This window comes from Triturus cristatus, chromosome 8, assembly GCF_964204655.1.
Source record: "Triturus cristatus chromosome 8, aTriCri1.1, whole genome shotgun sequence".
In the NCBI taxonomy this organism is placed as follows: domain Eukaryota; kingdom Metazoa; phylum Chordata; class Amphibia; order Caudata; family Salamandridae; genus Triturus; species Triturus cristatus.
This window is the reverse complement of record NC_140591.1, coordinates 190,091,615-190,104,257: the sequence shown is the minus strand read 5'-3', so window position 1 is coordinate 190,104,257 and position 12,643 is coordinate 190,091,615. Positions and strand designations below refer to the sequence as shown.

Sequence of the window (12,643 nt, the reverse complement as noted above, 5' to 3'; positions counted from 1 at the left end):
CAAAAAGTGAAATGGTATTTGTCACAGGAATAAAGCACAAGGGAAAAATGCAGCACATGTTAAATATTTTGTTTTCTGTTCCTCATCAGTTGAGCACTTTCCAAGAAACATCTAGTTACCATCGTCATTGTGAAATATGACGTTAGTTTGTCGCACTTACGGGTTGTGTTTTACCAACACATCTTGTCAGTTTATTGAACTGAGAGGTTAGTAAGTAAGTAAGTAAGTAATCTATTTATTGCATGATTAATTAAAACCTTTGCAATCGGTTAAAACGTATATGTAAAAAAGCAAAACAACATCATTTTTAATACTAGAATTGGTTAAATGCATTTAAAAATTGCAGAGGTTAGAGTTTCTTTACATCTACTGGGAGCTGCATGATTATGGTACAGTTGACCAGGCAGCATAATCAGGTGACCAAGGAGGGTGTATTCTGGTGCCACTCTTTAAAAGCTATAATCTACAACAGTAATCAGCCATGATAATGCACATACTGTTCCTAGAAAGGCTTTTTTCTCTCTCTATTTTCACCCTCTATAGTTCCTGCTGAAGCAGCCCAAGTTCTTGACTGCTATTTCTTGGTCTGACTTGACATCACTCCTGTCGCCAGACATAATGTGATTGACCTAAAAAGGTCTTAAAGAAGCACTGCTGAGAGAGGGGCTTTGCCTCCGCCCACATGTTGGTAGCTAGGAGTACGTTTTGTTTTGATTGGGCAGAAAGTGTGTGCTTCCACAAAAAAGTGCTTGCCATCCACGCAGCCGTAATCATTTTGTTTATTTGTCCAGCAGATAGACACCCCATTGTGATGCTATTAAAGTTTCTTAGATAACTATATATTTTACAGTGTTTGTTTTTCTAAGGCAGCAGCACAGGTCGGAGGAGAGCCGTCGTTAACTTTAGACTTCAGGGTGGAGTTTTGGTTTTGAGAGCCTAGGGCTACCCTAATCCACATGGTTTTAGGTCTGTCTTGATAGTGCAACTGTCGCATTACTTTATGTGATCAACAAAAAAGAGCTTTCACTTTATGTGATAAACAATAAAGAGCTTTCAGAGTCCAACTGAAAGAGGCGCTTAAGCTCCACCCACATGTTAGTTCCTCAGAGTTCAGGATTTGATTGGGCCAAATTTAAGTGCTTCTACTGAACAGACTGCTTGTATTGCACTTTTTGGCTTGTGGCAAAGTTTATACTTAATAAAGCAGGATGGAGGTTGCAAGCCAACAATTATGGCTTTGGCCTGATCTGTGTATCATGAAATGTTATGATAAAGGTATTAGGCCCGACCTATTGATTGTGTAAAGCATATGTTAATGTCGATAGGCATTTACGTGTGGAATATTATGGCTTATTACTTAATGAAAGCCGACAAATAGGTAGTTTGTTACATGGAATCTCACAGATTACCATAGTATGCAATGGTTTGCGCCTCCCACCCCCACCTCCCCAGCGCCTTGAGACCCTTACGGGTGAGTAGTCACGCTTAACAAACCCATGATTGATTGAATGATTGGTTTTGATGTTAGTCACCCAGTGTGACAAACTGTGGATATAGCAGGCTTGCTCTGTGAGAATCCTTGTTAGGCTATTTAGGAGAGATAGTAGTTTACTTAGACAACTTTAATTTTGTATGCCTTTCTAATTGTATGACTGCGTGTCTGATGGTCACGTTGTGGAAAAGGTTATGCTCAGTACTGTAGGCCTAAGTTGGTTATGGTGACAACCAGTTGCCTATTTGGTGCACTGGAAACGTTATGTCGAATGGCATAGTTGTGGTCTTCTTTTTCTTTTTTTTTTTTAAACAAATCTTATTAGCTTTTTCATTTTCCGTAATACACTGATGCAGTACAGTAGACAGATAGTAAAAGTACATTGATAACTTCCTTTCCATACATGAGAGAAGGCAGCTTGTTATAGTTCCATATAGTTTGACCGTGAGTCTAACAAACTAGGAACCTAGTAGATCGTAACAACTACCGCTGCACCAATTCCCCCTCTGTCTAAGCCATTTATTAAAAACACATCCCAACATGTCACAGTCTGCAAGTAAACTAAATCCCCCAGAACAGTCGCCCTCCCTCTAGTCCTTTTTAGGTGAATGTCATCTGAATGTACATATTATCTGAATAATGGCATAGACCAATATCTTAAAAACAATTTACCTACAGTTGAACAACGTATACAGCTTCATGTGATAGGTATAACCCTCCCATACACTTGTAATTGTTACGCTTGGTGTAGGTTCTCACCCCTTTATTTATTGCGAGTTACTGTGGGTGCTGTTAGAGTCTAGGTCCTGTGCTTTAAAGGTTTCTAGCATGACGTCCCACTCCAGTGCGATTGGGAATTTACGTAGCCCTCTGGGCTCCTCCCGTCGTATAGCCGCACTTTCTGCAGTACCCCAGCAAATCATTTCGCCTTGCCATGTGTGTTCGGTGGGCGGTTTTTTAGATTTCCACCGCATAGCGATAGCCCGTTTCGCTAGAAGTAGCAACAGGTTCACGTATTAATATTGTTTTTTGTGTTTGGATGAAGATTTATGCAGGCCCAGGATACACTCTTCCATGGTATTAGTTATGTCTCTTTGTGTGGCTGCCTGTGTGTATTGCCTAACAGATTCCCAAAACCCCCGGTAGGTGTGGGCAGGACCATATCATGTGTACGAGGTCGGCTCCCTCCCATTGGCATCTTGGGCATTGGTGTTGTGTCTGTGGGAACATTTTATCTAATCTGTGGGGGGGTAAGATGGGCCCTGTGGAGTATAATAGTTTTAATGAATTTAAATTTTGTGTTTCTTGATACTTTTTTGGGGTGTTCTATAATTTTCGCCCATTCCTTATCTTCTTGGGCCCGCCCTACATCGTCTGACCATGCAGTGCGCAGTGTAGTGAGGTCAATCTCTGCATAGGCACGTATCCCTACGTATAACCACTTTATTAGGTGTCTACCTCTGCCCATATAATAAAGCGCTTTAACTAATTCATTTGTGGTGGGTTCCTGCCGTTGTGGGACCCAGTGTGCTTTGACATAATGGATTAATGCAGCATGTAAGATATATAAGTGGTCTGGTGCCCCCGTTTCTCTAACAAAGTTGTCATGGTCCATAAGCAGTACGTCCTTTAATAAGTCCGATACCGTACTAATCCCTTCTTCTAACCAAGAGGTAATAGTGTGCTTCGTTATTCTCCCAGCTGTCAGTGGTATTCCCAATAAGGAGATGTTACCGGCATAGGTAGGATGTAGGCATGTGTATTGTAATGCCACTCTCCAGCACTGCAGTGCTGTGCACAGTAGGGGTGGGAAGTGTTTGGGGGTTTTGCAGCGCGGTAGTAACAGGGTATGTAGAGTTCTCCTTTCTATGTCAAGCTCAGTGTATCCTGTTTCCTGCAAATTACTCCCAGCAGTCCAAAAGGACAGCCACTGTAGCTGGCATGCATATATAGTATGCTCTGAGATCTGGTACTCCCAGTCCTCCTCTGTCCGTACCAAGCTGGAGCTGTTTAAGGCTTATTCTCTGCCTGCCGGGTCCCCAAATAAGGTCAATAAGCATGGTGTTTAATAGTATGAAGGTAGTTTGTGGTATTAAAATTGGTAAATTAGTAAAATAATAAATCAGTCGTGGAAGGACCACCATTTTTGATATAGCTGCTCTGCCAATAACCAACAACGGTAAAGTAATACAGAAGGCTATACTAGAGCATATGGCTCTAATCGCTCTGTTGAGGTTGCCTTCCAGCATATCGGTGTGAGTCCAATATACATGGATACCCAGGTATTTGAACGTATGTTGCACTACCTGGAGCACTGTGGACCCAAACACAATTTCTGTAGGGGAGTCATGCTCTTTAATGAAAAAGGCATGTGACTTCACTGGGTTAAGGGCTAAGCCCCATATTTGTTCGAATGTATCGAAAATAGCGGAGAGAGGAGCCAGTGTAGACCAAAGGTCTTTAATGTAAAGAATAATATTGTCAGCGTAAGAGGAAAATAGATGTGTGGTGGCCCCTATCTGTATGCCCAGCTCATGTGCGTTTGTACGCAACTTGAGTGACTCGCTTGGGCCTGATAGAGGGTCCTCGCCTGTGTCTCACTCTTACGCCTCCTGGTCCAGTGCCACTAGCGGCAGCACAAAAGCACGGCTGGGGCAGCAAACATTTCACGCAGTGGCACTATACGCCAGTGTGCATATCCCTCGCCTTGATTCCGTCCTCGGCGTCACACCGCCTTTGTGTTTACAGTACTAGCAGTGCGCTACGCAGTCTCAATCACCCATCTTCCTTGTCGATTCCTATGGTGGGATCAGTGGCGTAGAACAGCATGCAATATTGCTGCTCGCTTTCGTACAGTGCCTCGCACTCTACCCCCTGTAGGGCCGACAGCCGTCTGTGCACCCCCACCGGTCGGGTCCCCACAGTCTATCGCCGCTGCTCCATCGGGTCCACCATCAGGGTGTATGCCTTGGGCCATACGGCGTCTGCGGGCCTGGTGTAGTTTCGGCCCCAAGGCCTGTCCCGGGCGAGCACTTCCACCCACCTCCCCGGTCCAGGTCGGACCGCAAGTGACACCTCTGCCGCTCCACCGGAGCCTGTCGAGTGGAAGGCCCGCACGAGCGCTCCTCCGTGCTCAGCCCACTGACAGGATTGTTGTCTAGTCGCGCCACTCGCTGGCGCCGTGACACGTTGGGCCTGCGGCCTTGCGCTTGGCTCCCCCTCTCCACCAGCGCCCGGGCTCCGGATCGCGTAACTCACCACTCGGCAATGACAGCGGGCTGGAGAGCGGTTCCGATTGTCGGCGCCGTTGTGCGCTACAAGTTCATGCTGCAGTGGACCTCACATTGCGGTGTGTGGTGGATTATTTCAGGATTATGGAGCCCAGGTCCGGAGCTCGTCTAAAAGACAACTGCCATGTTCGGCCGTTGGCCGCGCCCCCCCAGTTGTGTTCTTCTTATTGTGAAACATTATGACTGAGGCAGTTGGTCTACCTCATTAATTGTGAAAAGCATATGTTAAAGCCAGTAAAGCTTTAACAGTTGGTTGTTATCATATTGTGTTACAGGATATATATAGACATGTATTTTGTTACAAGTAATCTTACAGATCAACGTAGTAGCGAGGGTTTTGACGCAGGCCAGCCTCTCTGTTACACCCTGGGGGTTTTCACTGAGATTATTCTTGTGAGTCCCTGTTGAGAGGGATTGCATGTTGTTTTTCAAGCTTTATTTGTAATCATAACTGTATGCATGATGGTTGCCATTTTATGTGCACTTGAATAGTCTGGTGTTCTGTAAAATGTAAAGGCAATGTGAAAGGGTCAAAAGGCTTCATCAGTTCTTAAGGAAACGTCATGCAAGAATTCATAGGTTTGGTCTATTTATTGTGAAATGTCATGATAAAGCTAGTAGGCCTCACCTATTTATTGTAAAAGAATGTGTTAAAAACGATAATCTATATTAAGGATGGATTGTTATTACACTGTGCTGTAGGCAGATATTACTCTGTATTAAAGCCTACAGATAGGTGTTTGGTTACATGTAATCTTATAGATTACCATACTAGACAAAGGTTTTGGCACTAGGTACCCCCTCTGACAAACGGTGCGGAGAGGTTACACAGCATGAATAAAGACCGGTTATTTTATCCATAATGTTCAGAATTTGTGGTTTGAATATTAGAAAGAACTGTTTCAGTGCCTCTGTGTGTCAAAAAGTCTGATTGATTGTGTCAGTTAGGTCTCATCAGCCTTTTGCATTCTTTCAGCAGCCAGAGACCATTTGAGATAGCTATAAAATTGTTGTGAACAGAATTACACAACAGTCGTTTCTTCAATAAAGAGTAAACTTGTGTCTCTTTTTTGATACATAGAATTTCACCTGTCCTAAAAGATAATTTAATGATATCTGTGATGATTTGGCAATGTATTATAAACCTTCCTTAATTGCCCTCCAGAATATCTGGGTTATGAAGTGGGTATTATTGTCTTTATCAGAGTTACTGTCTCTTGCACAGTCATCTCTCTTAAATACAAAAAATGCTCATTAAATACAAATACAGTAATTTACATGTGGAAATCATAGGCCTGGAAAAGTTGTATTCTGGTGATAGGGAGTCAGCTTGATAATCCTAGTCTAAAATTGTGTCCGGTTGTTTTTTTGTCCTAAATATTCATAAACTACTTTCTAAATCTACAAATGTTATTATTCGGCTTGCAGGACTAATGGTGACAATGTAAAATGGACCCACAAGAACAGGAACTTCTTAACGACTATAAATACAGAAATTATTCATCTGGGATAGAAAAAGCTTTGAGAAACTTTGAGTCTTCCACCGAGTGGGCTGACCTGATAGCATCGCTTGGCAAACTCAATAAGGTATGCAATTTAACCCTCTTCATGAGGAAGTAGAAGTTGATTTGATTTTCTATGATGTTTATTTAAATTTACGCCTTACCATATAATAATGTTGTGTTAAATAGGACCTAAAAGGGACCATGTTGTTTTGTTGCTTAAGCTGATGTATTAGGACTTGTAAGTGGAAGTCTGATTTTATGTGCAGTGGAGTCGGTTGAATCAAACATGTTATCTGAATAGGCTAGCCCTTATTGGAAATGATCGATCACTTAACATTTGGTGAAAAGTAGTTGGACTGGAGGTAGCTGCCAGCCCTGCCTTAGGGACTCGCTGTCCTGAGATCTTGAGGTCGATTTGGGAATTCATGATGGTGTAATTGTTGGTATGATTAGAATTGTTCTCTGTTTACTGTGCCTCGTGTTTGTGGGGGAAGTTTAGGAATCGCAAAAGAAACTCCGAAGAAATCAGGAACCCAGTCAGTGTCCAGAGTTCCCACAAATTGCATATAATGCTAATTGCTTTTTAGGTCTCGGCTGCGAAAGGCTGCGCTTGCGCAGTCTCGCTCCGAGATTTAATGAGTTTGAGTGACTTTGAGAAGAGGGGCTTGCACCCGCCCCTCTTCTCTCCTGTTCTCCATTGGCTGGCCTCTTAAATGCTGGCCAGCCACTGGAGAAGAGGTCCAGTCACTCCGTTGAAGCCCCGTCCTTTTCGGATCGGGGGGCGTGTTTTTTGCGAGAAGTCTCAGGGAGGAGACAACAGCAAAACACGCCCCCCAATCCGAAAAGGACACTCCCTTTCTCCGAGGCATTTTCTGCTGTGCCTCGGAGAAAGGCGGTTGTGTGCTCGTCCGCTCCCCCTTCGTCCGGCTGCTGCTCTGGTCTCCTCACCTCTCCTTACCCTGTCCTGGCCGCTGCGCCACTCCTCTTACACTTGGTTATGTGTGTATTTCCCACTCGTGTGTTAATGCCATCGCGCCTGCCCGGTCAGTTGGAGAAAAAAAGACGGAAAAGATCTAGCAGGGGGAGGGGCGGGGCTGTGCCAGGCACAAGATGGCGGAGGGGGCGGCGGCGCAAGCCAAGGAGCGGCGGCGGGAGCAGCTGCGGCATTGGACTGCCTCTTGCAATGCCCCACGCTGTGCAGGCTGCTGTCATACCTACTTGGCAAGGTTAGTGTGTGCAGGCGCACAGGGCCAAAGTGCGGTCCCTGTTAAGAATGCACGATATTCATTCTGTATGCGGCGTGGCCGCTGACTGGCAGTTATGCTGTACTCTGGTGGAGGATGGTGCCCGTGGGTCGTGACGATCCTTAATTGTTTGTGTGGCATGATCAGTTTTTAGTCAGGATGAAGTACGGACCTGTTGTCCTGAGGCGATAAGCGGCGGATTATGGATTGAAATGTTCATGCATTTGGAGTGTACTAAACACGGTTCTTTAATTGGTTGCGGGGTGTGCTGCACTTGTAGCATGGGCCAGTGCTTTAAATGGTGCGGTACTGTCCGGTACGGAGTACCGGCATTTTTTTATTTTGAGGGAGAGTAATGGCACTTCTCAGAAACAAGCAGGTACTCTGATACCGAGTACCTGCACTTCTATTTTCCCATTCAAGCACTGAGCATGGCGTCAGGTTGGTGGAATAGAAATACTTTACAGTTGATGTGGTTAAGGTTTGTGCGACACACACCTCATACTGTCGCTGTAGTTTGTGAGGCTGGGATACAAACGTGTTGTCCTTAAACCATGAGTTGGAGGAGCTGTACATGACTTGAGTTTAGGACTTCACACCTATTTGTGAGGTTGACTTAAAGGCATTTGTGCTTTTTGGTGTGGTTTGTGGGTTTGGGATGCGGTTGTTATACAATCTTATGCATCAGTTCTTCTGCCCGGGCGTGTCACAGCGTTCGAGGAGGCCAAAGACCCGATTCTGTGGGACTGGACGTGCTCTGACAGGCCTATGGATCCTATGGAATGTGGGACTGGGTACTGCTGCATCCCTTTACGTGGGTCTCGGTGCTGCAACGTGTTTTTGCATTATTTGGTATTCGGCTCTTCCTGTCTCTTGTGCCTTCAGGCTACAGTTTTAGATACTTCCACACTCGAGCTGATAATCCAGATCTGCTCACCAAAGAGCTTGTCCTGGAGAGGGGTTAATTCCTGCGATGGGCAGCTGGTGAGGGCCCGGCTGCCGTGAGGCTCCTACACTGCAGTCTTCGCTCTGCCTTTCTTGGCTGGGGAAGCTGGTCTCCTCTGCGTCCCTCCATGCTGCTGTCAGCAGAGCCAGTGGCAGGTAAGACCTCGCTGTGCTGGATTCCCTGCTGTAATGGGTTCCCTGCTAATCAGTCCAAAGACAGGTGGTGCAGGGCATCATCTTTCTTCTAGTCCTAGCACATGTAATGGCAGGGTCCCTACCGTGTTCGTGTCCCTGGGCAGATAAAATAGCAGAGGGTAGGCATTGCAGACCCCCTGCTTTGTGGCTCATGGCTGAATACTGCATAATATGCTGTGCTTCTGTCTATAGGCAGTCTTTCGTCCTGCCCCCTGGTCCACACGCGGTATTATACAGTGTTCGCGGTACTCTGTCCAGTGGCAGCCATCATGCGGCTTCCCTTGTCCTCCGTTTCATTGACAGGAATCGCATAGCCCCTAAAATGCTTCGGTCCATGGGCTGTTATTAAAGGGTCTGATCTCACCGATCCACATGCATGCCTCTTACTGTCCCCTGCTTACCAATACATAGGTGGGTGTTAATGAGCCTTGATGTGCTTCAATCATGGGAAAAACACTGGCGAGGCCCAGCTTTGCTACAGCTGACCTGTGGTTGCTTGTGTTTCCATTCAGAGGGGTTGTGGTCCGGCAGTTGTTGCTGGACAGTTCAGATTGGAGCAGAACGAAGGCTGGTTTGCTTAGACCTAATCCCTATCAACAGTGGCACAATAAGCAAAAACCGTGGTCTGGAATGCGTCGGAGAGTAAGGTATAGTGAATACCATTAAATTGAGCATTTCAGCCATCATATATTTTCACTTTATATAGCTTGCCAGTTTGGGAGATACAAGCCTGGTAGTGTGTTCCACGATCAGACTGCCTTCTTGCTGTATTTTTGTCAGTTTCCTCTTCAGGATCCTGATATTTTCTGTGAGGCAAATTTAAACAAACCTTGGCAAAGCCAATAGCGATTGCTTTTTGTTAGGCAAAGTGTTTGCTAATGGTCAAACTGGTTTTGTCTGTTGCCCCCACCAGGCCTATAGAGAGAATCCCATTCGGGAGGGCCACAGGCAACCAGGGGTTACTGGGTGTCAGTTGTGGAGGCTGGGCTAATTTGCCTCGGATGACTTGGGGTCTATCCACCATGAGTCTGAAGAACTAGGCCTAGTACAATCGCTTCAGCGCATGACTATCCATTCTGAGATGGGTATTGTGGTGGGATGCAAGCTCAGAACTCAACAATTGCCCAGCTGCACAATAACTGATTGTCCAATCTGGTGTTTTACTTTAGTAAAAGAAAATTACTACACATTTAAAATCTAATACTCTCATAACAATTTAGTGGATACAAATAACACACCAGTACCAGATCTACTGTGCCATAGATTCTGCCCCACCTCACCCCTTTTCCTGGGTGCCCCCTCCCTCTCAGCCTTCCTTCCTCCCTCTCTCCTTTGGTAATTCCAGCCTTGTCTCCTCGAGGGGTTTCGAATTTGAATTGGGCATGTGTCAAGGCTACCGTGCAGGTTACCTTTTAAATCCGTATGTCGATCTGTTATTCAAAAGTCCCCTTTCAGCAGTGTCACCACAGCACGAACATCGGAGTTCTTTCCTGGCAATACACAACTCTTCGTTCCTGCTTTTTGGAGAAGACGTGCAGACTAAAGTTAAAGCCTGTGATCCAGTGGAGGGAAGTATTAGAACAAGAACAGGGGCCAGTCTCTGACAGACAGGCATGGACACTAGATGATGCATCCGTCTCCAGCGAGCAGTGAACTCTCTTCTGAGTCTCAGGTGAGGTGCAGCAGATGGGCTGCCAAGAGTCAGGGATCACAGCAGTATGAGCACAGTTGTGGCAGGGTCTTTGTTTCCTGCTGCAGGGTTCACCTGGGGCCTAGTCCTTGCTCACAGTGCACAATCCACCTTGGACACAGTTCTTGATGGTGGCAGTACAGTCCGTCTTGGACATAGTTTCTGGGTGGTGGCACGGTCTGCCTCTAGCACAAATCTTGGGTTCGTGGCAGTCTGCCTTGGGCAAGGCTCTTGTCTACAGACTCAATTACTGCTGTTCGTGATTCCCATATGAAACTGCTACAATGAAGAGACAGTGCCCACAATTCTCAGAACATGTAGATGGATCACTCTCCACAATTTTCCTTCTTGTGGCAGACTCATACTCCACCCAGGGCAACCTACTTCTGCTACTCCCTGTACAGTCAAACCTCCTGCAGGATTGGCAGGCTCCTTCCCCGTAGCACTAGGATCTGGGTTCGCACACAGAAGCAGAAAGTGAAATGAATGGGGCAGTAGACACTCACTCCAGTGACATGGATAAACAAGCAGTTACAATGCAACGGTCTCGGCATTGTTAAAGTTAGAGCTATTGGAATTGCTCATGACATTATTTTTGTTTATGTTTTTAAAACATGTAAAGAAACGGCATTGTTATTTACAATGTCAATAGCTTAATCTGTGTGTGGGTGCAAATGCACTAGGTTTCGCATTGGAGAGTGATTAAGCTATTGACATTGTAAATAACAATGCCGTTTCTTGAAATGTTTTAAAAACAAAAACATAAACAAAAATAATGTCATGAGCAATGCCAATAGCTTTAACTTTACCAATGCCGAGACCATTGCATTGTAAATGCTTGTTATAGCTAACCTCTGCCTGTTGTATGTCGCACTTTTATAGTCTCTGCTCCCATTTCATATGATTCTAACATTTTCTTCGAGTGGTTGCTTTTGATTTCTATTTAGTTAGTAAAAATAGATTTGTCCAAGATGTTACTTAATTACAGTTCTTAGTGGCTGGTGGGAAAAGTGCAACGTTACTGATTCCATCCAGAGTCTTTCTAACAAGCTAAGTGTTTGGTTGTATGTGTCGAAAGACTTTGCTCTTTCTTTTGTTTCACTTGGGTGCATGGTTATCCATTGCTCAACCTGAGGTAGACTTTATAAAGACTGGCATCTTAGCCAGTTATGTATCTACAATACAATGTTTTGTGTGTGAAGATAATGAATGTTTAACCTAACTTGTCCTAAATGCTTTTTTGATGTTTGTTGGTGTGAAATCGGGATATGCTGTTAGGTTGATTCCATTTTGCCAACTGTACGGCTTTATTATTTTAAACATTTTCCGTTAGATTAGAGCAAATCTTCAATCTTTTCCGGACTTGACTATCATGCATTGTTGAGTGGTGACTACTGCTGTGAGTTTGATGAAAACCAACTAAATGGCAAAAATGAACTGTGTTGGAGGTACTGTTGAACAGTGGTGTGGCATTTCTGGTAGATATTAAAGTGCAGTTGGTAACATCTCAATGGTAGACTTTCAAGCATTTCGGTGCTTTGCTGGCCCAACGTGTTCTGTTGAGTGTGGGGTAATCATATGGAAGAAAAGCAAACAGAACAATAAAGCATGCCTTGTAGTCCTAGACACATAGATCACAGCACAATCCTGTAGTCGGGATTAAACATGAAATAAGGGAGAAGTGTTTTGATTAAGGTGTTACATATATATTTTTTATGTGTTTGTGAGACGGTCTCTTTTTATTTTTAATTATCAGAGATTTATGTTTAATCATATTTATTTCTCACTGCACAGTTCATCCTTAAAAATAAAAAGAGACGGTCTGTGCGTGGTGTTCCCTGTTGGCGGGTGCTTTTTTGGATTCTGCTGTAAGTGATTCAAAGACTTAACTGGGTTACAGTAGGTGTTTGTAAGAAGATTCTGTCTAATGTTTTCTGCTGGCTATTTATATGTCTATCATGCTGAGAAGTTCTGTGAGAGCATGTTGATCACTAACTGTCGAAAGCACTACAGGTGCCCTGGCTAATGTGTTCTGTTGAATGTTTGTTAGTGGCGTATGCAGGTGAAAAGTCCTGGTCAGTTTGTGCATTCTAAACACATAGTTAGCCACTGATTCATTGTTCAGGCCCCTGATTTAACAGTTGAAATTTTGTTGTTTTTTTAATAGAGTTTTATACAGCGCAAACTTGACCCGAATCGGGTATCAGAGCGCTTTACATAGCACCAGTTGCGTTACATTAGGATACATTCATTTTTGTTAGGCACAAGGAGATTAAGTGATT

General features: G+C 44.5%; 1 protein-coding gene across 3 annotated transcripts in view; it reads left to right on the top strand.

Annotated features, from left to right (window-relative positions):
• The window catches only part of DOP1B (DOP1 leucine zipper like protein B), a 687,459-nt gene that overhangs the window by 35,139 nt on the left and 639,677 nt on the right, over positions 1-12,643 (top strand). For all 3 annotated transcript variants that reach the window (XM_085621292.1, XM_085621294.1, XM_085621293.1), the window contains one exon: positions 6,211-6,369. In XM_085621292.1, coding sequence (XP_085477418.1) covers positions 6,232-6,369 — 138 coding nt within the window. In that variant the 5' untranslated portion in view covers positions 6,211-6,231. The remainder of the gene's footprint in view (positions 1-6,210; positions 6,370-12,643) is intronic.